At 46.9% G+C, this 25,884-nt stretch overlaps 2 protein-coding genes across 2 annotated transcripts in view; one reads left to right on the top strand and one right to left on the bottom strand.

Moving 5' to 3' along the window:
* Window positions 1-2,812: 2,812 nt before the first annotated feature.
* On the top strand, window positions 2,813-16,020 carry VSIG2 (V-set and immunoglobulin domain containing 2). Its single transcript, XM_077305867.1, has 7 exons — window positions 2,813-2,958; window positions 3,824-3,987; window positions 4,598-4,805; window positions 5,380-5,538; window positions 6,715-6,834; window positions 11,913-12,066; window positions 14,911-16,020. The coding sequence occupies exons 1-7, from the start codon at window positions 2,901-2,903 to the stop codon at window positions 15,053-15,055; spliced, it is 1,008 nt and encodes a 335-aa protein (XP_077161982.1). The 5' UTR covers window positions 2,813-2,900; the 3' UTR covers window positions 15,056-16,020.
* A 185-nt stretch (window positions 16,021-16,205) lies between these two features.
* Window positions 16,206-25,884, bottom strand: part of NRGN (neurogranin) — a 33,987-nt gene continuing 24,308 nt past the window's right edge. Inside the window, exon 3 of the mRNA XM_077305868.1 lies at window positions 16,206-18,408. The gene's annotated coding sequence lies outside the window, so the exon portion shown is untranslated. The remainder of the gene's footprint in view (window positions 18,409-25,884) is intronic.

Genomic DNA, 25,884 nt, shown 5'->3' with positions numbered 1-25,884 from the left:
ATGCTAGTTCAGGCCAAGGGTCCATCTAGTCTGCTTTCTGTTCAGCATCAAACAGCCAAATGCCCTTGGGGGTCTCCAAGCAGAGTGTGGATCCCAAATCTCCCCTATTGCTCCTCCACCGCTCTCCAGAGGTACACTTCCTTTGAACATGGAGGTTCTATGTATCCCTCATGGCTGATAGCTATATGGACTGATTTTTTTCCTACCTCTGTACCGTGCAAATGACAGCATACAGTTTTTAATTAGTCACCTGGTTCTGTTAGGCTTTAATCACCAATGCCACACTAGGTCTCCTGCTGAGGATAGGAAGACAGATTTTAAATCGGGAGAAAGTAAGGTTTAGCTAATACGTTGCATGGCTTTGCAGAGGTAGCCATTACTAGAAACGGCAAAGGGGATGTCTGCGGCCAGTTGTCTCTATTTCCCATGGCAATTTCCCCACTCCAGGTAGGCCATGTGAGGTACAGTTCCATACCTGGCAAGTGCCCTTCTGAAGAGGACTCAGAAAGCTCAGGGTTATATACCTGGTTGCACCAAATAATACAGTTCCAGTGCCTTTATCCTCTGATCTTAACAGCTGGCTCTGGGAGCTGCTGCTGCTGCAATTGCTTTGTGTCTGGCTCCAGAAGCTGTCAACCATCCCTATCCCTAACTGAGTCTAATCCTAGAGTGCTCCTTGTGCTCCGGTTATTAACAAGCTCGTCCGCCCCCTCTTGGAAGGGAGGCTACACCAAACAGAAGCGGGTTGGACCAAAGAGCGTCTCGTGGGTGGCAAGCCTCAAGTCTCTCTGCAGACAGCAAAATTTTGTGCCTACGCGATCCAAGCCTGGCAGAAGGAAGCCAAACACCTTTAACTTTTTATAACGACTAGTTTTATTCTCTACACCCCCTAACCGTTTTTAAAATCTTAATGTCTTTGCCATGTGTAATATTTATGCCCTGGTCTGTGACTGTATAAACAAACAAACAAAATAAATAAGATTAACGCTCCTATTATTCTAAGGTACAGAGGATCAAAAACTGTTTAGCAAAGGTGTCCCCTGTCTCGTTCTCAACTTATCTGGGGAAAGCTATTTGTTTTGGTGGGGATTGGGTAGTTGCTGCTGGATTCATATGGCAGCTTTGTTAATAATTAATTGCCCAGGGTGGTTTTGATTTCCTTTGTGGAGGGAAGAACTGTAATTCTCCTTGGGGAAAAATCACAGGCACTGCAGAGCTCACATTTCTGTGCAGGGAAGGAAAAGCGGATGGAGAGAACAAGCAAAGCAAAAGGATGTATGTCTTCACATTGTGCATAATTGACTTGTGGGACTCAACGCTGCAGGTTTTCATGATGGCTAAGAGCTACAGAGACTAGACTCATTCATAGAGGAGAAACCCAGCAACGACTGTTAGATAGGATGGTTTTATGAAGCCCCCAGCTCCAGAGGCAGTATACCTGCACTGGATACTGGTGGCAGAACAACAATGGGAAAAGGGGGTACACCTTCCAAGGTTCTTAAAACTTGTGGGAAACAGATGCTGGACTATACAGACTATGAGTCTGATCCCACAGAGCTACCCTATCCTTATGACCTGAAGAATCACTTTTTAAAAAGTTATGACGATACAGTTGTCATTCAGTAAAGTTACTATAAAAGTGCTTTTGGACATGCTTAAATGCTTCCTCCCTTCGCTTAAATGCATCTATTCATTTGCACGTAAAAACCTCTGCCTCTTTTAGCAAGCCTGTGGATAAAGAACGAAGCAACTGCAAGGCGCTTGATGGTTTCATCACAAAAATTCTGTCCATCCATTCCAGTAGCACGTGCCAAGATACTTCCAGCAACACATAGGCACTCTTGATATGTGCAGTTGCCACATGGTCTAAAATGCCTACACATGCACAGCTCCAGTTTGTGCAAAACAACTGCTGGGTTTTCCAGGGATTGTGTTCATGCCTACTGAGGCTGTATACATGTGGTAAACAGACATGCCGGTCCTGATTGTGAGAACACAAGAACAGCCATGCAGGATAACACCAAAGGTTTACTTAGTCCAGCACTCTGTCCATATAGGGGTCAGCCAGCTCCCTTTAGGAAGCCCACGCAAAGAGGAAACCTGGAACAGCATCACCCTGCTGTGCTCTCAGCAACTGATTTAAAGAGGCCCCCTGCCTCTGGGCAGATACCTGCCAGGACTCATAGCCACACAACAGGGTCGGATCAGAGGCTGTATGAACTAGTTCTGAGTAGGGGTGCCAACCTCCAGGTGGCATCTAGAGAGATCCTGCTATTGCAAATGATCTCCAGGCAATAGGGAGATCAGTTCCCCTGGAGAAAATGGCCACCTTGGAAGGTGGAGTCCATCCCATTCCCAAAGCCAGGATCAGAGTGGTGGCCTCTAATCTGGAGAACTGGATATGATTCCCTGCTCCTCTACGTGTTGCCAGCTGGGTGACCTTGGGCTCATCACAGCCCTGTTAGAGCTGTACTCACAGAACAGTCCTTTCAGAGCTCTCTCAGCCTCACCTACCTTGCAGGGTGTCTGTTGTGAGGAGAGGAAGCGATTGTGAGCCACTTTAAGACTCTTTCTGGTAGAGAAAAAGTGGCATATAAGAACCTCTCCTCCTCCTCCTCCTCCTCCTCCTCCTCCTCTTAACTTCCTCAGGCCTCATCCCCAGAATCTCCAAGTTTTTCCCAACCCAAAGCTGGCAACCCTAGTTTTGAGCTCCAGCATGACTGGGGTATAAAAGGGAACCTCATGATGACTCTTCTGCATCAGGGGAGGCCTGGTGTTTCCGCCTGATTCAGAACTCTGCCATGAATGTTTGCTTTAGCTCCCGTGCAAGATAAAGAACAGTCTCAAACATTGTAGAGTTTCGACTCTCCAGGTGAAAGCAGCAGGCTCCGTCTGGAGAAATGACCCAGGACTCGGTGGCCTTCTCCTGGGTGCTCTTGGCCTTCATCTCACTTTGGGGTGAGTACGTGTCGTTTGCAAATTGGGGCATGTTAGACATGGGGGGAGGGTGCTGAAATCATGAAGCAGTGAGAATTTCCAGGGAACCTGCCTCTGAGTTTGTTTTTCTTTGGGTGAGAGAGCATCGGAGAATGATTGTATTTTCACGTTTGCTCTATATTCATGTGTGCCTGTCCAGTTGGAGGCAAAGAGGTACTCCAATGGATCAGCACCTCTGAGACACATCAGATCCTCTTTGCATCCCAAAGTGCAGAAGTAAGCACATGCGATTCTGTTTAGATAGTCCAAAAAGTACCCGAATCAATGTTGATTCGGACACTTTTTGGACTAACAGGATCAGAATTAACCTTCCCATTATGTTAAACTGCTGGGATCAGCTTTGGCCGAATTCCTGAACCGGGATTCAGGTGCAATTCGGCCAGGAGGAGATTGGGCAGTTTAAAATGTAAAGGGACCAATTTTTTCCTTTTCCATCCATTCTGTGGTCTGGGGTGGTGGGGTAGAAGCACCAAATTTGCAGTGCAGCTGTGGGAGCCTCTCCTCCAAAGAATCCCCAGGTTTCAGAAAGATTGGACCAGGGGATCCAATACGACAGGTGCCCAAAGAGGGTGACCCCCTCTGACCTCCATTGTTTCCAATGGCAAGACAACTTTTTGAAACTTGGAGGTTCTTTTGAGGAGACTGAGATATAGCAAAAGAACCTGCAGAGAGAGACCAGAGACAGGGAGACTGGTGCCAATTGGTGGAAGGGGGGCTTTAGCAGTAACCAAACACGGCAAGAATCTGTGCCAGACACAGGGAAGAGACAGCAATCCAAGACCCAGGGGGGGCAGAACTTGCCAGCCTGTTTTCGTGTGTCCCACAGATCATGAGGCATGTGTGGAGGTGAGTGTTCCAGCTGATCCGGTGATGCAGAAGGAGGGCTTGAGTGCGGAACTCCCGTGCCATTACAAGACTTCCGTCGACAAGAACTTTGTGCTGGAATGGAAGTTTGCGCCTGGCTCAATGTCTTATGACTATGCCAAACAGGTAAATGAGGGTGGGGAAGGGAGTGGCTGTGCTGAATGGAGGGTTAGCTCCAGATGAGCTGCTAATTCAGAACTGCCAGACTCCAGGTTGGACCCGCTATTATAATTGATCTCCCCTCTATTAAGTCAAGGGGGGGGGGGAGATTCCACAAACAAGAGTCTTCGGAACCTTCAGCATGTTCTCAGAAGTATGAATCACATTTTATGTATAAGATTTCATATTTAAGCTTATATTCCACCCTATCTCCACAGACTCAGGGCAGATTACACTAAAATAAAACTAAGTATAAAATTTCAGAAATACAAAATGTAATTTAAACGAATTCATTTAAAATTTAAACCATTAAAATACAGAATTGGATAAACAAATTTAAACGAATTCATTTAAAATTTAAACCATTAAAATACAGAATTGGATATTAAAACTGCCCATAATGTTTTGTCTCTCCCATGGGAAATTAGGGGGTGGTCATACAAAGTAACCCTCCTTAGGAGTTTTAGATCGGTGGACTCGGATGAAGAGGCCCGTGGTCCCCAAGAGCCCTTCAGCATGAAGTAGATCCCAGGTGATTCTGGAGATTTCTTTGTCAGAATTGGTGTTCCCTCCACAGATTCTCTACTTCACCAACAACATGCTGTACAAACCAGGCTCTCAGGCTGACCGGCTGAGCCTCCTTCATGACCCTCCCACTCTGGGAGATGCATCCCTTCGATTAGACAACGTGCATGCATCGGATGCTGGCACCTACTTCTGTGAAGTGGACGACCCTCCAGACTTCTATGGAACTGGCTCTGGGCTTATCAGCTTTGTTGTTTTATGTAAGCCTAATTTTGACTATAATGGGGGAAGGGACACGTATGTGTACACATGATTGTCTGAATTCACGGGATCCGGGAGGGAGCACAGCATTTCGCCCCAGGCACAGAATTCAGCATTCTGAGCATCTTCACTTTTATATTTAAAGAGAGCGAGCTTCTAGCCCTCATGGTTATGAAAATAGTCTTGCAATTGCAAAATTTACCATTCGAGGGCAGGATAACAAGAACCCGAGTAGCCCTCCCTCCCCCCTTGCCTATTTGGTATTTTGAGCCCATTAAAGGCTTTTAAAAAAACTTTAAATAGCTAATTTGAGTCAATCCGCGGGGTGACCTTGGGTTAGTCACAGTTAGAGCTGTTCTGACAGAGCAGTTCTCTTAGAGCTTTCTCAGCCCCATCTACCACACAGAATGTCTGTTGTGGGGAGAAGAAGGGAAAGGTGTTTGCAAGCTGCTTTGGGTCTCCTTCAGAGAGTGAAAAGCAGGGTATAAAAAATTAACCTTCTTCTTTAGCTTCACCAGCTTACATTCAGTCACAGAATTCTCCTCTTCTTCTTCTTCTTCTTTCCCCCATCAGTGCCTCCATCCAGTCCAGTGTGCAAAGGGGCCACCTATGCTCCTGTGGGGTCAGATGCCAGCTTCACCTGCAGCTCTTCCGAAGGGGTGCCAGCCCCCATTTACTCCTGGACTCGGGTGGACCCCAAGACTCCGCTCCCTCTGTCCAACATGGTAAAAAGTAGGTGGTCCGCTTGATTACTTTAGCATTTTGTTTTTGAAGTCAGGGCTCCACAGCTGGTGGAGGTGCAACTTTGTGTAGGTGCAATGCTTGGTGGCAGCCCACGGGCACCTGGCTGCCTACAGACTGGTTCTGAGCTCCGGGGAAGCCGATCGCCTCTCCAAGTGTTTTGCATTCCCGTTTGCAAACCGGGCAGAAGCGACTCTTTGCTTTTTCATCCGTTATTCCAGCTCATTGTTCAGAGCTCTTCTGCCTAGACAGGGAGAAAAAAAAGACTTTGAAAATGCATCTTTAAGAACCTAGCCTGAGCCAAAGCAAAAAACCCACCCCTACACAGATGGTGACATCAAAGCCAAGCGTCAGCCATCACCTGCCCCTCTTTTGATTTCTTCTCAAAGGAATGTGATCAAAGGTTCCCGTTCTACCATTCAAGTAAATGCCAGCGAATAGTTTCAGAAGACTAGAAGTAGAACAGGAGTATCCTTTGGAGGGTTCGCCAGTCTATCTGCAGGGCTTTCCATGTGTTTCTCTTTAGCTTTGAAACAAAACCATGAAGAGCATCTGTTCTCCAATAAATTCTTCATTTCATTCCATGCATTGATTAACTGGATTTAAGTTATACCCCCCCCCCTTTCACTCCAATGGGGATCCAAACGGGCTCACATAATTCTTCTCTCTTCTATTTTATCCACACAACAACCCAAGATGGTAGGCTAGGTAGCGGCTGGACAGGTACGTATCCTGGATTCTTTAGGCTGATCCTGCGTTGAGCAGGGGGATGGACTAAATGGCCTGCAGGGCCCCTTCCAACTCTACGATTCTATTCTATGCTATGACTACCTCAAGCTGCTCTACACACATATAGTCTGAAGTTTCAAAACTAAGCAATATATACAAGTGGTAAGGATCTGATGTTGTTATGGCCTAGTGCAATACAGTTTGACTTGTGCAAGTGGTAAGGTTAGATGAGTGTTTGGACTGAAAGAACACAGATTCAGTTTTTCTGCAAGCAATTTTTCTGCAAGTAAATTCCAGCCAGGAGAATTTCCTTGAGGGCCTCTGTTCTGAGTCTAGATTGCTGGCTTTCCCATGAATTGTCTGATCTACAGAAAACAGATGGTTGTTTTCCTTACCACTGGCTTCCATTTTGATTCTGTCTTCCTTTCCTGCTCACAGATGAACAAACTGGGAGCCTGCTGTTGACAAACGTCTCGCAAGAGTTCTCTGGGACGTATCAGTGTGTTGCCTCCAACGAGTATGGTCAGAAAAGCTGCCAGATATCCCTCCATGTGACAGGTGAGCATGGGGTTATGGGTTACTAGACCTGGGCATCCTTCTGCTTTACCTTCTCTCTGAGTGGTTGCCCCTCAGCAAAAGCATTTGGATGGTCTGATTAGCACCAGAGAAACCACAAAATTAACAGCATAACTAAAGAACTTTAATTAAGGTCCTGGAATTTCTCAATAGCTTCTATCCACTATACTACACAGGTTTTCATGGGGTGACTTCTGTTGCATAGTAGTCAGCAGCTGGGCCTCGGTGTCCTGCAAGTTGACTGGTAGTAAGTTGCCCAGTGGGTACGTGGTCCTGGTCTCAATGAATTCTCTATAGCCCTGGAAAGGGTCCTGTCCCCTCTCCCTTGCCGTTTACAGATAAAAGCCAAGTCTTGAAGTCAGGCAATACAATTGTGGTTGCCTAGCAATGGCCATTAATTTATTGAAATCTGCAGCAACTGATTCTATTATTTTGGAATTTTAAATCCCCCAATTTATGGCTGTTGTGATTATTAGATTTCAGGTTTTTCAGCAAACCTGAGGCTTTATTCAGGTTTATTGAAAGATGTCTTAACTGTGCTTGGCCCCAGTCTTTGGATTTATGTATCCACGGATGGGGCCATCTTGAGAAGTTGAACACTGAATGTACTAGGTTGGGTGTAGTAGTTTTTCGCATGTGTGTTTCTACAATAAGCCTATCTTGCAAAAGGGTCTTTCTTGAGCATTAAAGCTCCATGAGAGACTGGTGCCATCTAGCGGCAAATATGTATTCCTTTTTTTTGGCTCTGTATTTTGGCATGCCTACAAAGTGATTGGCAGATGGGTTACATTTAATGGCATCCAGAAGGTACCCATCAGCCCCTCCTACTCCTATTCTTAGGCATAATCAAAAATATGTGAAATCTAAGATGGCATGTACAAGATCACGTCCTTGTATTCTGTATTAATTAACCTTAACCCACTGTCTCAGAGAGCCTGATCAAAATAGTAATAAATTACCTCAATTAATTATTAATCTGGACTTCATTTTTTGATTCTACAGTCAGGACAACAGTTTATACACTCAGCAGAAGAGTGGTACAGCTTTTCCTGGAGTGTACCATTTCTGGCTCCAGCTGTGTGATAGGACATACAAGGATTTCATGTATGAAGGTCAGGGAAATATACACCCCTGTGAAAATACCAAACTAGCTTATCGGCAATGATTTCCTTAGTGCAGGCTTTCTCAACCAGAGTTTCATGAAACCCTGGGGTTTCTTGATGGCCCCGGAAGGGTTTCCTGAATGGGTGAGAGTACATTTATATATATTTTTTAAATTTCTTAAACATTTATCGGGTGATACGACCATATGTGGTCAACTTGCCTCCCCCCTCCCCAAATGGCCAATGATGGGCCTGGAGGGGGTGAGAAGGGAAGGAGACCCCGGTGGGCTTCCCTACTGTATTTTGCACAATCACACCACTTCTTGGATTTTTTGAACCCTGAAGAATATTTCAGAGGTTTCTCAATGGTTAAAAAAAAAGTAGAGAAAGGCTACCTTAACATGTCGTTCTTCCACCGGTGGGGGTTTTCAATTTAGGGGAACATTAAAAAATACCAGACACGAACCACCTATGAGCAGAGTTTCATTCGCAGGCCCTTTTGTGCAAGTGTTGTCATCTCATGCACAAGTTTTTGCTGTAACAAAACAAAAATCAGGCCAGCCACCCCTCTGCCCATTAACCCCTCTGCTTGCTAGTATCTTTGTTGAAAGTATAGCTAATCCACACTAAGGGATTCTCCACAGGCTGCTGCAGAACCTGGCGGCAACCACGTGCGTGATCTCAGTGAACCTTTGACCCAGGGACTTTCTCCGCGGGTGTTTCTGCTTGCCCCAAGCCCTGCCGACTTGATCCTTTATTCCCTGTTTGTCCCTGCACTAAATTTCCAACACCAAGACAGTTTTGCTCCCCTGTGACATTTCTGTTAATGCAACAAGCGCTTTCTGGGAGGGCAGCCAAATTCTCATCATTGCCACAATAGACACGGGGATGTATTTCAAGTGGTATGAATTGTTGTTGAAGATGATTCACCCTGGCTTAAAGGTCTGTCCTTGGGGGATGCATCTTAAAGCTTTCCTGACAGTCAGAGCGGTTTCTCAGTGGAACAGGCTTCCTCGGGAGGTGGTGGGTTCTCCATCTTTGGAAATTTTTAAACAGAGGCCGGATAGCCATCTGACGGAGAGGCTGATTCTGTGAAGGCTTAAGGGGGTGGCAGGTTACAGTGGATGAGCGATAGGGTTGTGAGTGTTCTGCCTAGTGCAGGGGATTGGACTAGATGACCCAGGAGGTCCCTTCCAACTCTATGATTCCATGATTCTATGGTTCTATGAAATGGACATGCAAGACACTGTGCAGATTTGGGGGGCGGGGGTGCAGCTCCCCCCCCCCAAAGCTGCAGAATCATTATGTCCCTGTACCGAATTGTATAGCAGGGAAGGGGGCATGGTATGCCCTGATCTAGGGTTGCCAGTTCTGGATTGGGAAATACCTGGAGACTTTGGGGGAGGAGCCAAGAGTGGGCGGGATTTGGGACAGGGAGGGACCTCCATGTCGTATAATGGAGTCCACCCTCCAAAGCAGCCATTTTCTCTGGGGAATGATCTCTTTAATCTGGAGATGACTTGTAATTCCAGGGGATCTCCAGGTCCCACCAGGGGACGGGCATCCCTATTTGGCTTGTTAAGTTTCACCTCCAGTCTTGGCTGAATGTCCGATTTTTATTTTAACGCCTGTCTCACTGACAATTTAATCTCTGGGTCCTTTGGTGGGCCCAGTGAAACATGCTCGGTCCCTGCAACAGCAGGAGGAGATTGAAGGCCCACCATATGACTTCCAGCCAGACTCTGAGGAGATTTAAGATCTCTTGTTCATCAAGCTTGTGTTGGCGGGCTGGAAGGGTCGGGTGCCAAGGAAATGCTTGGCCCGAAATGCCGCCCGGTCCGTCTCTGTCGCCTGACCGCCATTAAGCAGCTGGCGGAATGTTCCGGCGTCCTCACAGCTGCCTTGGCGACTCGCATCCTGTTTCTCTTCCTCACCTCCCACTCAGGTCGGAGCGGCTTGTTTAATTAGCTCTCCTTCCGTGGGCAGCTCCCTCATTAGCTGGCTTCCCATCCTGGCTGACCGGGGGCTACAGGGAGAAATCGGATGGCTTCTGTACACACTGGAAGGAGGCAACACCCAGGCTGGGAGGGGGGGATGGATTAATGGAGACATTAAGAAAATTCAGGTCAAAAATATCTTTAACAGTTTTTACAGGCGTCTTGGGGGAGAGGGGAGAGAATTACACAATGAGAGGAACAGTGAGAAAGGATAAATATAAATGCAAGGCAGTAAATGGAGATCTTATCCCTCTGCATCTTGTCTGTGCATCAGTACATGCATGATATGTTTTGAAACCCTTCTTTCCTCTGAATTCATTGTAGAACACACAGTTGCCCCCTGGTCTATTTTATGCTCACAACAACTCTGTGTAGTAGGTTAGGCTAAGGAAGTGAAGAGTGCAGCTTTTTAGCCTAGTTTAGACTGAGTGTAGCCCTTCCATCCTTCCGAGGTCGGTAAAATGAGTACCCAGCTTGCTGGGGGGTAAATGGTAATGACTGGGGAAGGCACTGGCAAACCACCCCGTATTGAGTCTGCCATGAAAACGCTAGAGGGCGTCACCCCAAGGGTCAGACATGACTCAGTTCTTGCACAGGGAATACCTTTACCTTTAGCCCTCTACGCATATCGTGCAAACTGAAATCAACACACGTGGAGGGAAAGGGACAGACGACAATCTTCTGCTATAGTCTCAGTGTGAGCAACTGTGGAGGGACAGTTATCAATAAAGGTCTGGAGTCAAACAAATGAATGGGCCATAATCCACTGATCCCAGCGTAAAGTGAATGGAACATGAAGCTCAATATTCAGAATGAATTAGAAGTTTGAGGATTACAGGTAAACAACTTAATTTTGTTTCTCTCAGATTTTGGAAAAATACACACAGGGAAAGGAAGAGACTAGGGATTTCGCAGCATGTTCAAAATACATTTTTGAAGAGGAGTGGTTTGTGAAAGCAGAACAGTTGGGAAGAAACATATGGCGTGAAGTTGGTTCTTGAAGCATCTATATTGGTCTAAGGTGGTGGGGAGCGTTTGAAGTGGTAAAAGTAAAGACCAGCAATGAGAATAAGGGGCTAACACTTTCTGCGAGGGGGAAAGAAATCAGCTTTATGTGAATATCATGTCAGAATGAATTTGAGGGCATCCCATACAATAAACTGAGGGAGACATTTAACAAAAATAGTTTGAACTACGGTACGCCCCGCAACCCAAAGATTAGCACAAGTAAAAAAGAAACAGACAACAGTTTTGAACCATTATTGTGTAGGATGCTTGGAATGGCCATCTTAATGCTTAGGGTGGACATTTAGAGTTTTACCATTATCCCGACTTGTTAAAAAATACCCAGATCAGAAACATGGATACGTGTCTTGCACATAGCTATGATTTCTGCTTCCTAGAAGAGCAAGTTGTAGGGGGAGAAAGAAAGAAAGAAAGAAAGAAAGAAAGAAAGAAAGAAAGAAAGAAAGAAAGAAAGAAAGAAAGAAAGAAAGAAAGAAAGAAAGAAAGAAAGAAAGAAAGAAGCAACTCAGTATGCCTGAACAGAGACGTTAGCTTAGGAAATTTTGGTGTACTCCAGTGAAGCAAATAGGTACCCCCAGGGCTATTTCAGCTTGGGAGACAGGATGGGGGACACCTGAAGACCCTTCTTCTTGCACACTATGATTCCAATCCAAATTGAGCATGCAGCAGAGATCAGAAGCATGTCTCTGATTGCAAGGGGAAAACATCATGTGTGGTTAAGCCCTTCTGGCCATGAATTGCACAGTTTTGTGTGAGAAAAATGGGAAGCAAAATCCCAAGAAGAATGGCTCATGGGATGAGACGTGTGCTGCTCTGCTCTCTGCCTTATGCTGGCATTAGATGGTAAGGGACAAATTACTGGTTCTGCGTCTTTTCCACATGCCTGTCAGAGCTTGAAACCTACTCAGGGTGTCTCTCTTCTTGTGTTTTGAAGGCATCACCCAAGCCGGAACGATTGCCGGAGCCGTTATCGGGGTCTTCCTAGCTCTTCTGCTGCTTGGTGCCATTGTGGTCTGTTTGTTGCGCCGCCAAAAGGAGCGGAAACAGAAGAAAAAGACACAATCCATCTACAGCGGGAATGACATCAGGTTAGATCCGTTTTCTAAAAGTTTACCTTCCTCCTACTGTTTTCCTGGCGCAATGATTTTGCAAAGTATCCTTGTCGAGCAATTCCTTAAAGGTTGTTTCCAAAAGGAAGCAGTCCAGAAGATGAGAGCCAGAAGTTCAGAACCAAAAAACCCACTCCAATCTGGGGGCATTTTTGAGTGACCATGCAATGTATACAGATGGTAGTTTCCATAGTGCAATGGCCTTCAGCCCTGACCTGGATATCCCAGGCTAGCCAGATCTTGTTGGATGTCAGAAGCTAAGCATGGTCAGCCCCAGTTAGTATTTGAATGAGCGACCACCAAGAAAGTCCAAGTCCTCTATGCAGAGGCAGGCAATGGCAAGCCCCTTCTGTTGTCTGAGAAACCCTCTGAGGTTACCAGATATTGGGTGGAACTAAACAATAAAACCCCCAACAACACTGGCCCTCATCCTACAAGGCCAGAGGCATAGGATATTTTGGAGGTCATTAATTCATATTGTCACCATAAGTCGGAAGTGACCTGCTGGCCCTTAACACACACAATGGAAGTGATTTCTGTCTTCCCGTTATCATGCTGTCAATCGTAATCTAGCAGGTAACTTGAAAACTATACAGGCATAAGGAGAGAACTGGGTGACGGAGCTCATGGAGAGACAATTCCTAAATGGGTCAGTTTCCTAACCTTTTGTGAAATTAGAAAATATGAAATCCATGAATCAGATGCAGCCTGCTTTCTGGTTTAATCAGTTTTGCTTTGGAAGAGATTTGTTTGTTTTTATCAGAATCACAGAATTACACAGAGCTGGAAGAGACCTCCAAGAGCCATCCAGTCCAGCCCCCATCTTCTCAGGGACTTAAATTGAACACCCATGACAGGTGCTCATCCAGTCTCCATTTCTAGCCATCCTTGTCCTTTATGACTTTTCAGGATGGACTATAAAAGAAAGCAAATAATAATACTTCGAGTTCCCTTTACTCCACAAAGGTCACACAGATTCTTATTGTGGACAGCAGCTCTGTACTCCATCAAAAACCTACCAGGTCGATGAATTTACTTACAAACAAAATGACTCATTTACAGACTCCACCACCAAAGGATGTGTTGACAGCTGCTAGTTTAGATGTCTTCAAAAAGGAATTCGTCAAATTCACAGTCAGTTATTAGTGGCGAGCCTCCATGTTGAGAAGTGATTCGTCTCCAGGCAACGGAGCTCAGTCCCCCTGGAGAAAATGGCCGTTCTGGAGGGAGGACTCCGTAGCATTATGCTCCACAGAGGTCCCACGCCAATCCCACCCATTCACAGCGCCAGCCCCAAAGTCTCCTGGTATTTCCCAACCCAAAGCTGGCACCCCTACTGCCCAGGAGCTTTCTGGAGTCTAGCCCAGGGGTAGTCAAACTGCGACCCTCCAGATGTCCATGGACCACAATTCCCAGGAGCCCCTGCCAGCATTCGCTGGCAGGGGCTCCTGGGAATTGTAGTCCATGGACATCTGGAGGGCCACAGTTTGACTACCCCTGGTCTAGCCGCTGTTGGGAGCAGGATGCTGAAATTGAGGGATCTTTGGTTCGATCTAGCTGGGTGATACTTTCTGGACGTGATGGACTGTGTGATGTCACATAAGGCCAGCACAAATATCAGAACTTCAGAGGAGGGCAGTAGAGTCAGTAAGGCTAGATAGGCCGCTTCCTGCTCCTTTCCTTCATTCCGCACTGCTGCAATACCTTTGTCACAAAGGACTTCCTTCCAGGACTCTTTTTTTTCATCCATTGTGAAGGCTGGGCGTGGTTTCTGTAGTGGAACCATCCTAATTCAGAGAGAGAGCTGGAAACCTTTAGCCTGTTTCTTGTCAGGCATGGAGTCCTGTTAAATAACTTCTGTTTCTGTTCTAAAATAACAAGCTTCGTTAACAAGCAGCCATGGCATAGGTTCTGCTTCACCAACCTCAGATCTGCTTTCCCATCTGACATTCTTTGTAATCAATCCCCATTGATGGAAACAATGAAGGGTGACCAGTTGTTACATGTGGTCAGCTTTCCATGTGTCAGTCTGTACCTCTCCCCCCCTCCTGGGCTGCTTGTTCTCTTTGGGATGGCTACAGCCTTCGTGAAAATGTTCTTTGCATCCTAGAGAATATATGATGGTGTCTCTCCTAGAAAAATCAAATCAGTAATTTCAACTGCTTTGTTGCTGTGTATCAAGCTGTTGATAAATGCACAGGAATAAGCTTAGTTGTTGTTGTTGTTATTAAAATGCTAACAATCATGCCCAGATGGTTTTCTTTGGACAAAATGAGTATGTCCAGAATCAGTTTGTTCAACAACTTATTCTAAAATCAAAACTATCCATTTGGATGCCAGTGTGTCTCTTTCACAACGGTAGTTATTGGGGGGGGGGGATACGTAAAATGGCTATTAGGAGTACAGATAACACAAAATGTCAGTGTTATCAGATGTTAGCTATCGATCACAAATATGTGACGAATATTTTTTAAAGGCATGTTTGCAGAGGAGAATTCTGGAAAGCAAATTCATTCTGCCTCTCTGCTGGAGACATCATTTCAGCACTAAGGAAACCTGCCCCAGCAGAGGTCTGAAGGTTCACCTGCTGATTGCAGGTGCAAAGACTGGGAGGTTGTCCAGGAGATGGTGTGGAGGGCAAAGCAGGAAGATCCCAGGTGTCGCTGCTACCCAAAGGGCTATTTAAAAGGCTAGGCCCTTGAAACCTGATACAAAATTGGAAGTATTTCTGAAGAGCCTGTGAATCTATTAATTTATGCTATCTGATGCTAGTTCTTCTTCATTATCTCTCCCCTTCCCTTTCCCCCCCTCCCCGGTTTCAAGGGAGGATGCCACAGCTCCGGGGATCTCGGAAGATTCCTTAGAGAGAAGAGACAGCAAGGCAGAAAGCCACCTCTTGGAAAAATTACCCTCCAGACCCGGATCTGCTAGCACCACCAAATCACAACTGCAAAACATTCTTGTCTGAGTCTATCAACTATTTCAGGGGACTTTTTTTGGGGGGGAGGGGTGTTCAGTTTCATTGCAATGCAAATGCTTCCTCTAGAGACAACGTGCTGCATCCGTTTTAGGCCACCCTATATTTGGTGCCCCCAATCTGCCTGCTGTTGTTGCAGATGAAATCAGCCTTCTGATGCTTTATTCATTATCTCTTAACTGCCGGATATGCAGCCGGTCGGTACGTCTGCGGGTAAAATGCTCTTTCAGCAATGCTTGTGTGAAATGCTGCTGCCGTTCGGCCTCCTTTCTGGGCTGGACGGAAACATTTGCCCAAATGGGAAAAGTCATCCCTGACGACAAACCACAATTAGGGCAAATTCGGATCATTCTGGCTTGACCGTAGTGTCCTCTGATCATTGTGTCCCTGCCCTCTAATGCTAGATTCAAGACCATGATAAACTATGGTTTATTTAAGTTGTGCTTTGTACAACAAACTCTGGTTAGCAGCATTCTGTCCAGGGCAGGTTTTGTGGTGCTATGCCAAAAGGCTGGGTTTCCTCAATCTTTGGAGTCAAGGTGGGTTATGACAGGAAAAGGGCTTTTTTAGCAATGGTAACTCACTACTCCCCCCCCCCCCAACCCCAAGGCTTACCTGGAACCAGCATTACTGGTATTCAGGTGTCAGGCAAAGGCTTTTTCCCTTTTGTTCTTGGTCAAGTTGTGTTGTCCATTAAGATTTTACCCTCTGATCCTATGATTTTTATATAGCTTTAACCTTTTCTGGATGTTTTAATCTGCCGATGTTACCTGTGGAATTTTTAATGGGAGGAAATATGCTGCACTCTGGCTTCTCCGCCTTTTAAAAACATTCCAGTTTAATTAATTTATACTGTCATAATCTCTGTATTTTACTTATTTTTGTGAACCACTTTGAACTGTCTAGAAAAGCAGGAGAGCAATGCTTTTCATGAATAAATGACTGGAAACACACAATGCAGGAATGCCCAAAACCTTGTGAGTGAAAAGGCCCTGAAAGCAGAGATATCCCCTGTACTGCTGGATTCTGTGCCTGGTGCCGGTTTTTCTCCTTGTGTACCTTCCAAATCCACAGAACAACTCTCCTGGTTTTCTTGTGATAAGAATCCCTGCAACATGCAAAAAGATCCAGGCCACCTTGGTTTCATATCAACATTCCTTTATTAACATTCCATCTTGGTAGAAGAAATCACATGCAAAACCAAAAGGATATTTCGAAAGACAATTGCACTGACTCCTGCTGACTGCTAAAGATGCAGAGAGAGGTGTGCACAAGGACCGGGGAAAGAGCATGGAGGTGTTTGCAAGCCAGTGGAAGGAACGCGGCATGACTGGGTGGTTGATGAATGAGCAAGGGACATTCCTGCATGTTGTTTCCTTGAGAAATCTTTACGAGAGCTCCCTGGTTTCTTGGCATTGGTCTCTCTGGTTTGGTTGTTGTTTTGCCTCTAACAGCTATACAAGAAAACACAGCCACTGTTTCTTTGTTTTTCTCCTCCGCTCTTCCACCAGCTCCATCACCTGCTCTGGGGCAATAATGGAAACCTGCTTGCAACAGGTGAGAGGTAAGAGTGGGCGGCTGGATGAGGGGAACAGACAGGAAGGTGAAACCCTGGTTGCATGGCTGGTGTGTCAATGGCTGGTGTGTCAGGGAGCCTCTTGTTTTTCATGGGCTGGTGTGTCAGGGAGCCTAGATTTTTTTTTTCTGGATGGCCATCTACAAAAAGCATACAATCAGTATTTCAGGTGTAACGAGGAATGCAAGATTTGGGAAGGGAAGGGTGGGAAAATGAAAATGGGACTCTGCATCGTGGTTCCCAAAACTAAGGGCTTGGGATAACCATGGTGAACCATTTGTGCTCTGTAGATTTGGAGGCAAATTGGATCGCATATCAGGGAGGGCTTCGAATGCTGACGGTGGAATCTTAGAAGCCAAGGACTCCCCATGGGCCCACCAGCTCGAAGAATTTAGGAATCAAGGACCCCGTTCTACAGCGAATGTTAACTTCCTTGCAAAATTGCTCACCACACTCCATGAGAACAACTGAGGACTTTGAAAGAAAAAAAAATATCTCAGTCTTGAATACGCTAATGGGTGGGGGGGGGATTTCAAGAAGGGGGCTGGGTTACAAGAAGGAGATTGACTACGCGATACCTTTAAAGGAATTTTCTGAAACCATGGAATGCAACGGAACCAACGAGCATGCAGCATGCAAAAAAGGTCTCTATAGAACCCCAAGTTGCAATGAAGGAAGGGGGTGGTGTCTTTCGGTCCTGATTGGAAAGAGGCGATAGAGGGTTTTTTAATGGAGGGTTGAAGGTGCCATGACAGTAGTGCATCTGCTTACTTCTTCCTACTTCTTCCTCTGACAAAAACAGGGCAGGGTCAACACTCATTCTTGCTCCTTCCCACCCTGCATGCTTCAGGAGAGGGAGGTCCAAAGGGTTTATGGGAGACCCTGGTAACTGAGCCGATGAAATACCCTTATTGTCATGTATGGTAACATGAATTGCTACAAAGTTCAACCTTCATCAAGGGAAAGAAAAATGTAGCCGGTTCCTTGGTGTGTGCCTGAATTAATTCATTCCAGGGGAGGAAAAACAACAACTAAACACACATCCTTCTCTTGGCCGAATGTTCTAGACACCTGTCTCATGTATGTCGAATATAAATTCACTCTTAGCTTAGGCCTTTTTCTAGCCTAGCTCATTGTGCAAGTGGCCAGCCTACTGCAGAGGGGCCTGGAACCTGAGAAGACCTCCTAAAAGGGCCATAGCCCAGAAACAGTTGAGAATGGCTGGCCTAAAAGACCGTGAAGAATGAGCAATGGGAAAAGTAACCTCTCCCCCCATGGTCAATTTCACTTAAGAAATTGGGGCTCCGCAGGAAATGCCCAAAAGCTCTACAGGGCTGGCAAGGGGGGGGATCAAAGAAGTAAGATCAAGCGAGCACAAAAGGTCAAGTGACAAAAGATGGGCTGGCAGTTCTGCAAATCAATGCATGGGCATCATCTGTTTGTGCGATGGTATGTGCAATTAAGATATGATCTGGGAGCTGAGGAAACTGGGATGTGCAGGGGGAGGACAGAGACCGAGGGCAAAGGAGGACTGTGTGCTAAGGGGGAAGGAGGGAGCATCTGCATCATGTTTCAAACAGAAGGGAGAGGGACGACGCTTCTGGAATTAAAGGCAGTCCGGGGAGAAAGCTGCAGAGTGCTGTGTGTCTCTTCTGTGGTCAGACTGGCTAGGCTGGTGATTGCTCTTCTGGAAGCTGGAAGGGGCTCTTCAGAGGACCAATCAGGAACCTGGCTGGATGCTGCTGCTTCATCCTCGGCTTCGTAGCCACTGCAAAAAGAGAGACTTGGTTAAACTTGCCCTGTGCTGATGATATTCTGCCTGCTGCCTGCCCTACAAACAAAAGAAAACCCAATAGAGGCCAAGCAGAACAATGAGCAGTGTAGAACTTCTGGTTCCCTATGGAAGTAGAAGATCACAGGTTTCCTGATAGAATATTCAGTTGGGCATTTGAAACTTCTCAGCAGGTCCCTGTTGAGGCCAGGGCCTGAGCACTAGAGGAGGGGTCATTATAGCTCGATTGCAGAGTAAATCGCGGTGGTGCATCAAACTGCAGCTGATTTATGGAAGGGCTTTCAAGGCAAGAGATGTTCAGAGGTGGTTTACCATGACCTGCCTGTGATCATCAGCCTCGGGCTTCCTTTAAGGTCTCCCATCCAAGTACTAATAAGCACTGACCCTGCATAGCTTCTGAACTCTGGCGAGCTCACATAGACCAGCCTTCCTCAACTTTTTCACCATTGAGAACCCCCTGAAATATTCTCCAGGCTTCAAAAAACCCCAGATGCAGTACATCACGCAGAATATGGTTGAGAAGCATAGCTGTGGGCACGTCCACCTGGGGCCCCTCCCCTTCCCACCCCGTCCTGGCCCATCATTGGCTATTTGGGGAGGGGGTTGACATGACTGTATAGGGTCATATCAACTAATAAATGTTTGACAAATTAAAAAATATATATTAAACATTAAGTCCCACCCATTCAGGAAACCCTTCCAGGGCTGTCTAGAAACCCCAGGGTGTCACGAAACCCTGGTTGAAAAAGCCAGACCTAGATGAACCCCAATTTAATCCCTAGTAATTGCAGTCAAAGGAGGCAGAAGGACTTGGACTGTGACTAGAGAGCCGCTGCTCATCCGAGCAGACAATTCTGCGTTGAGCGGACCAAGGGTCAGACAGAACCTGAAGCCGTTTCATGAGTTCTCCTGTCTTGCCTCGCTAGCCCTGGATGCCAGCTGGATCTGCTTCCATCCACAGCAACAGCTGATACAGGAATCTACACCTCCCCCTGGATGCAATTATGTGCCCTCCATGCGGACGCCACCTGCGTATCCCTGAACTGTGGATAATGATATGTCTGCAGTCAAGAAATACAATTCCTTCATACTTCCTGTATTTGTCTGCATCGTTTATGGCCAACAATCCTTTCGCGGCTCAGTCCAATCCCCTCGAGAGCATCGCTAACAGGCAGCAGGCCCAGACTCCCCAGCCCGCTCTGCCCCGCACAAAATGTCTTCCAAAACTCACATAGGCATGAAAAAACTGCGCTCCTTGGAGCTGAAAAATTCGGCATTCCCAAGTATGTATTGGGAATTGGGAAATATTGATTTGGGAAGGTTCAATAAACCTGAACCTGGAAAATACTATTATTGTTATTTTTGCATAGTAAAAAAAAAAATGTCAACTCAGATCCTTGCTGAAGCACCTTCCTCCTTATGGGAATTGATACTTGGAGCTGTCTCAGGTCCTGTACAGAGTACTACAGGCCTGTGTCTCCATAAGACAGGCACTTGCTGCTCTTTTCACTGGTCTGTCCTCTCCAGGCCTGAGTTATAGCCTGGCTTTTAGGCTACTCCAGCCCACAGCTGGCCTTCAGATTTTGTCCTGTGATGTTCCTTCCATCTCTCAGAGCCAAATAATTCTGAACCTGAGCACTGGGGCTGTGAGAGTTAGCTGCCAGCATGAGAGCAAATAATAAATGAACTGTTGTGAACCCTGAGAATGCATTGAGCTAGTGGGGTATAATGGTGAGTGTGTGAGACCCAGGTTCCATTCCCCACCCTCCCATGGAAGCTTGCCGGGTGAACTCTCAACCCTGCCTACCTCACAGGATTGTTGTGAGGGTAAAATGTGGGGGAGGAGAATGATCTAAGCTGCTTTGGGTCCCCCAAGGAGGCAGGTAGGGAATAAATGAAATAAATAAATGCAGAGAAAGGGCCTGCTGGAATGGCACGTGATTTAACACTTTCTTTGGGACTGCTCTGCAGTTATGCTTCTGCTGCAAAGGCTGGCAGGGGCTCATGGGAATTCTAGTCCATGAACATCTGGAGGACCACAGGTTGACTACCCCTGCTCCATACGATCCCACCTCAGGAGGCTGCCTGTGGCATCTCTGCATGAGTCTGTGCGTTGGTCCCATCTCCTTCCATTCAAAAGCATATAGGACGAGCAATATTTGTAAGGTTGATGCACACACTTGCACACTCTAGTGATGCCTGTCTCCCAATTTAATGCACGGGGAGAAATTTACCAGATATAATATGGGGGGCATTTCCCCCTGAGCCAGCCCTTTCCCAGGAGAATAGGGCTTCTTGAAAGGAGAATAAGCAGCATGCACTTAGCCAGGATTGCCTTCACTTTTTCAAAGTAAGGAAACTTAGCAAGACATCTTGGAATCTTCTTGGGTATCTTCTCTGTAAAGCTGTTTCAAAGCAAGCAATTCCTGTTGTTTAGCCTTTGTGGGACTGTCCCTGCACTATCAGGACAGTGACTAGCCCTCAATCTTACGTTTCCCAATAGGAAGAATGTCTGGGGGCAACGGAGGAAGAAGACAGTCAGGGTGGTATTGTGACTAAAGTATCAGAGTAGGATCTGGGAGAACCAGGACTTGGGGTGAGGAGGTCTGCGCTGAGGAGGCCACACAACACATCTTTGTACCCTTTTCCTCCTCAACAGGGCCCCTAAACAGCTTGCAACCCCGTTCTTCCAGCATTTTCTCCTCATAACAACAACCCTGCAAAGTAGGCTAGGCAGAGAGCAGGCGAGTGGCAAGCTTCCATGGCAGAGTGGGGATTCGAAACCAGCTCTCCCAGGTCCTAGACTCTCTCTCTAGCTGCTACACCACCCTGGCTCTTCATCCCCCCCACAACAGATGAAGCGAGCCGTGTTTGGCGGTTAATTGTGTTGACTGCGGTTGGCAGCAGCCCAGCTGGCTCCGGCTCCCCAGGGGTGAGCTGCCAATGTTACAGCCCTAACGTCTGTCTCCTGAGGAACAGTCAAAGATGCTCTGGATCACGGGCAGGCTCCATTCCCTCGCCAGGCCGGCCCGGCTGGGCTGAACCTCTGGGGGAGAGGAAGTTGGTGTTCTGTCTGTTGTTTGGAAGGAACGGTGGGGTTAGGAGAGCGGCAGGGAAGAGGTGGGACACGCAGGAAGCTGTGGGGAGAGAAAGGCATTTGGAACTCGCCGTTTCTGTCTGGAGGAGGAAGTGTAGGAGAGAACGGCTTTCTTTCTGACTGGAAAACAGAGATTGCAGAGGGTGTGTGGGCGTCGAGGGACTCTGGTTCCTGCTATTTTCTGCCAGATGGCTGCTGATAACTACTCTCCTCTCTTGTATTTTGTGGGGGGGGGGGGGGCTGTTTTTCACATTACTGCTACCATGTAAAGCCCTGCACAGCCTGATGGAGGGGGGGGGGGAGGTTTCTTGGTGTCCTCAAGGGAGTGTGAATCATCCCCCCCCCCCATGCATTACGCTAGTTGGTACCCCCTGCAAGTGCGGCCAGCAAAAAATCAGGGAACGAGAAGGATTTGAAATACGTCTCTCTGGATTCTTTTCATGATTAGGGTGTCCCTAATGTTGGGATGCCAACCTCCAGGTGGGGGCTGGAGACCTCCTGGAATTACAACTGAACTTCAGACATCATACATCACTTATTTATTGTGTATTTATTTGTTTTCTCCTGGAGAAAATGGCTACTTTGGGAGGAGGGCTGCATGGCATTATACCTTACAGCGGCCTTTCTCAACTTTTTTGCCATTGAGAAACCCTGAAACATTCTTCGGGCTTTGAGAAACCCCAGAGGTGGTGCAATCGTGCAGAATATGGTTAAGAAGCAGAGTTGTGGACATGCCCATCACGGGCCCCTCCCCTTCCCACCCCCTCCAGGCCCATCATTGGCCATTTGGAGAGAGGTGGAGCAGGTCGACATGACCATATATGGTCATATCATCTAATAAATGTTTAGCAAATTATATATAATTAATTAGTCAATCAGTCAACTAATTAATTAAGTCCCACCCATTTGGGAAACCCTTCCAGGGCTGTCAAGAAATGCAAAGGTTTCACAAAACCCTGGCTGAGAAACCCTGCCTTACAGAATGATGTTGTGATTAAGAGTGATGGACTTTAATCTGCAGAATCCGGATTGAGTCTCCACTCCCCCTCCACATGCAGCCTGCTGGGTGACTTTGGGACAGTCACAGTTTCCTCAGATCTCTCTCAGCCCCGCCTCCCTCACAAGATACCTTCTGTGGGGAGAGGAAGGGAAGGCGATTGTAAACTGCTTTGAGACACATGAGGCCACCTGGGTGACCTCACAGGGTGTCTATTGCGGGGAGAGGAAGAGAAGATGATTGTCAGCCACTTTGAGACTCCTTGAGGTGGAGAATACGGGGCATAAAAACCAACTCTTCTTTTTCTTCTTCTTCGATAAAAGTCCCTTCCTTTCCTAAATCTGACTCTCCCAGGCTCTACTCTCAAATCTCCAGGTATTTCCAAGTCCAAGTTGGAAATAACGTACACCAGCAAATGACTAAGAAAAATCAAACATGGGAAACAGACCAATACACCCTTGGAGGGGGAAAATAACTCTCCAAGGTTCATCACCACAACCCACTGAGGAAGAAAAACAAAGGAGAGAAATGTGTTTACAGAAATGCTGTTGCACATTCTAGTTGATGCTTTTTGTTGTGTGATCTCTCTTGGCACTTTGAAATGTTTTTTTATATTCTGCTTTTCGCTACTCAAAGGAAGGGGGATGGAGAATCAAACCTGATTCTGTGGAGGGAGAATGGAGAATCAAACCTGATTCTGTGGAGGGAGAATGGAGAATCAAACCTGATTCTGTACATTAGAGTCCATCATGACATCATTCTGTAAGGCAGGGTTTTGACTCAAAGGAGTCTCAAAGCAGCTTCCAACTGCCTTCCCTTCCTTTCCCCACAGCAGACACCTTGTGAGGTAGAGGTAGGTGAGGCTGAGAGAGCTCTGAGAGAACTATGACTGAGTGGGGAATCCTGCCAGATATCACTTCATGTTTGGTACAGCTACACTGGAGTGTAGAGCCAGCTTGGTGTAGTGGTTAGGAGAGTGGACTTCTAATCTGGCGAGCTGGGTTTGATTTCCCGCTCCCCCACATGCAGCCAGCTGGGTGACCTTGGGCTCGCCACAGCACTGGGAAAGCTGTTTTGACTGAGCAGTAATATCAGGGCTCTCTCAGCCTTACCTCCCTCACAGGGTGACTGCTGTGGGGAGAGGAAAGCGAAGGAGACTGTAAGCTGCTTTGAGACTTCTTCGGGTAGAGAAAAGCAGAATATAAGAACCAGCTCCTCTGTTTTAAAAGCATTTGGTTTGTCAGCTGGGATAGCCTTGGTAGCCTCATGATCAACAACAGTTTCTTGGAGTCCAAAACTGGCACTGTCTCTCTTTGTTCAGCCAGTCCTTGGCATGCTTTCTTACCCCTTAAGGCCCATATCAGCCTGCTGAATTGCTTCCTGGGAAGCCATATCTATAGGCTAACTGCTTTTCTGCCCCCTAACAGCATTATGTAATCAGGTTAATATTTTAAAGGTATACACTAAGTTGGTGTTTGCTCTTTTTTTAAAAAAAACACATACACACACACCCTGGTTTGTTTAGTCTTGTTGGATCCGTGCTGTTTTTCCATCTTGTTTTTCTTTGTTTATGTCTCTGCGGAGTCTGTTTTTGTAGCAGAAGGGTGTTTTGCATGACATTTTTTTTTTAACAAAACCTGTTTTATGTGAGAATTTTGTTTGCAGTATAGGAAAGGTCTCTGGGCCAGCATATACAAACCCATTCACCCTCCTCCAGCCCAGGGTGTGGGGAATTAGGTGGTCTGGAGGAGCAGAATGGCAAAACTCCCCCTCCCTCCCCCCAAAAACCCAAACTTTGTACATTGTGCCTTCCACAGATGGTTGCCAACTCCAACACGGGAAGTTCCTGGAGATTTGGGGATGCAGCCTAGGGATGCTGGGGTTTGAAGAGGAGAGGTATACACGTGAAGCTGTCTTCTGCTGAATCATACCTTCGGCCCATCAAAGTCAGTCCTGTATTCTGCAGGCTCTCTCAGCCTGGGTTTCCTAAAACCCTGGGTTTTCTTGACGGCCCTGGAACGGTTTCCTGAATGGGTGTAAGTTAATTAATCTTTAATATAGTTTTAAAATGTGATATACATTTATCAGGTGATATGACCATACGTGGTCATGCCAACCTGCCCCCCCCTCCCAAAATGGCCAATGAAAAGCCTGGAGGGAGTGTGAAGGGAGGGGCCCCAGGTGGGCGTGTCCACAACTATGCTTCCCATCCATATTCTGCAGGATCCTGCCACTTCTGGGGCTTCTTGAAGTCTGAAGAAGGTTTCTGGGGCTTCTCAGCAGTAAAAAAGTTGACAAAGTCTGGTCAACTCAGACTGACAACAGCTCTCGGAGTTCACAGGCAAAGGTCTTTTGCACCACAGTCCGGGCGTTCCTTTTAACTGGAGACGTCGGGGATTGAACCTGAGTCCTTCTGCATACGTAGCAGATTCTTTCCCATTGCGCCATGGTCCCTCTCTGGCTTAATAAGGATGCTGTGCAATAGAGTCCACCCTCAGAAGCTGCCATTTCCTCCAAAGGACCTGATCCAAATAGTCTGCAGTTCAATTGTAATCCCTGGAGATCTCCAGGCCCCACCGGGAGGCTGGTCACCCTATTCTTTGGGCTGATGCTTGTAGCTGGCCTGCTTTTCCTGTTCTTTCTCTGCCCAAGATGCTGAGCATGGGTCATCCCTGCATCGGGATCCCACTGGGGCCTGCGAAATCGCAGCTTAGGGCTTGCGTGGATGGTTGTGATTCAGCCCCTCAGCGCGAGTTCCTGCGTGTCGGCCGGTGACACAACGCATCGGTGCGCACGGGAGCACAAGGCTTCGTGTGCGGGATCCGGCTTTGATTTTTCATCGTTGTGTGCGCCTTTTCCCTGCCAGGCAGTGGGTTTAAAAATAGCCCGTGCTGAGGAGAGAGGCATTCAGTTGGTGTTGCTAAGGAAGAAATTAAATTCAAATCCAGGCCCCTCGCCTTCTTTGGGGAGTTACTCTTGGTTTCCATGATAACTATCAGTGTGTAGGGCTTGCTTGCCACTTAAAACTAGGACATACAGCTGTGACTCTTCCTCAGTTTGACATCGGGGGGTGCTCACAAAAGTCAGTTGGACTCCAGGAAGGAACCAAATTCATCATCAACGGAAATACCTCTCCGCCTGGGTCTGTTTCTCGGCGGCTGAAGACAACTGCAGATATGCAGTACCTCTATGAGGAGGGAAGGTTTCGATTTCACTGTTTATACCCTGCTTTCCTCCCCAGCAGAGACTCAAAGCAGTCGACATGATTAACCCTCTCCTCTGCTTGAGCCTCCACAAGGGGAGGCTGACTGGGTGAAATTCACCCAGCAAGCTTTCAGCGAGAGCGTTCCAATGAGGT

Source organism: Paroedura picta, chromosome 12, assembly GCF_049243985.1.
Source record: "Paroedura picta isolate Pp20150507F chromosome 12, Ppicta_v3.0, whole genome shotgun sequence".
Taxonomy (NCBI): domain Eukaryota; kingdom Metazoa; phylum Chordata; class Lepidosauria; order Squamata; family Gekkonidae; genus Paroedura; species Paroedura picta.
Note: the sequence above shows the minus strand (reverse complement) of the source record. Positions and strands in the feature narration are given on the sequence as shown.

Coding starts and splice junctions, on each gene's coding strand:
- VSIG2 (XM_077305867.1), top strand. CDS start 2,901: ATGACCCAGGACTCGGTGGCCTTCTCCTGGGTGCTCTTGGCCTTCATC. Junction 5,539..6,714: donor TCTGTCCAACATGGTAAAAA/GTAGGTGGTCCG, acceptor TCCTGCTCACAG/ATGAACAAACTGGGAGCCTG. Junction 12,067..14,910: donor TACAGCGGGAATGACATCAG/GTTAGATCCGTT, acceptor CCCGGTTTCAAG/GGAGGATGCCACAGCTCCGG.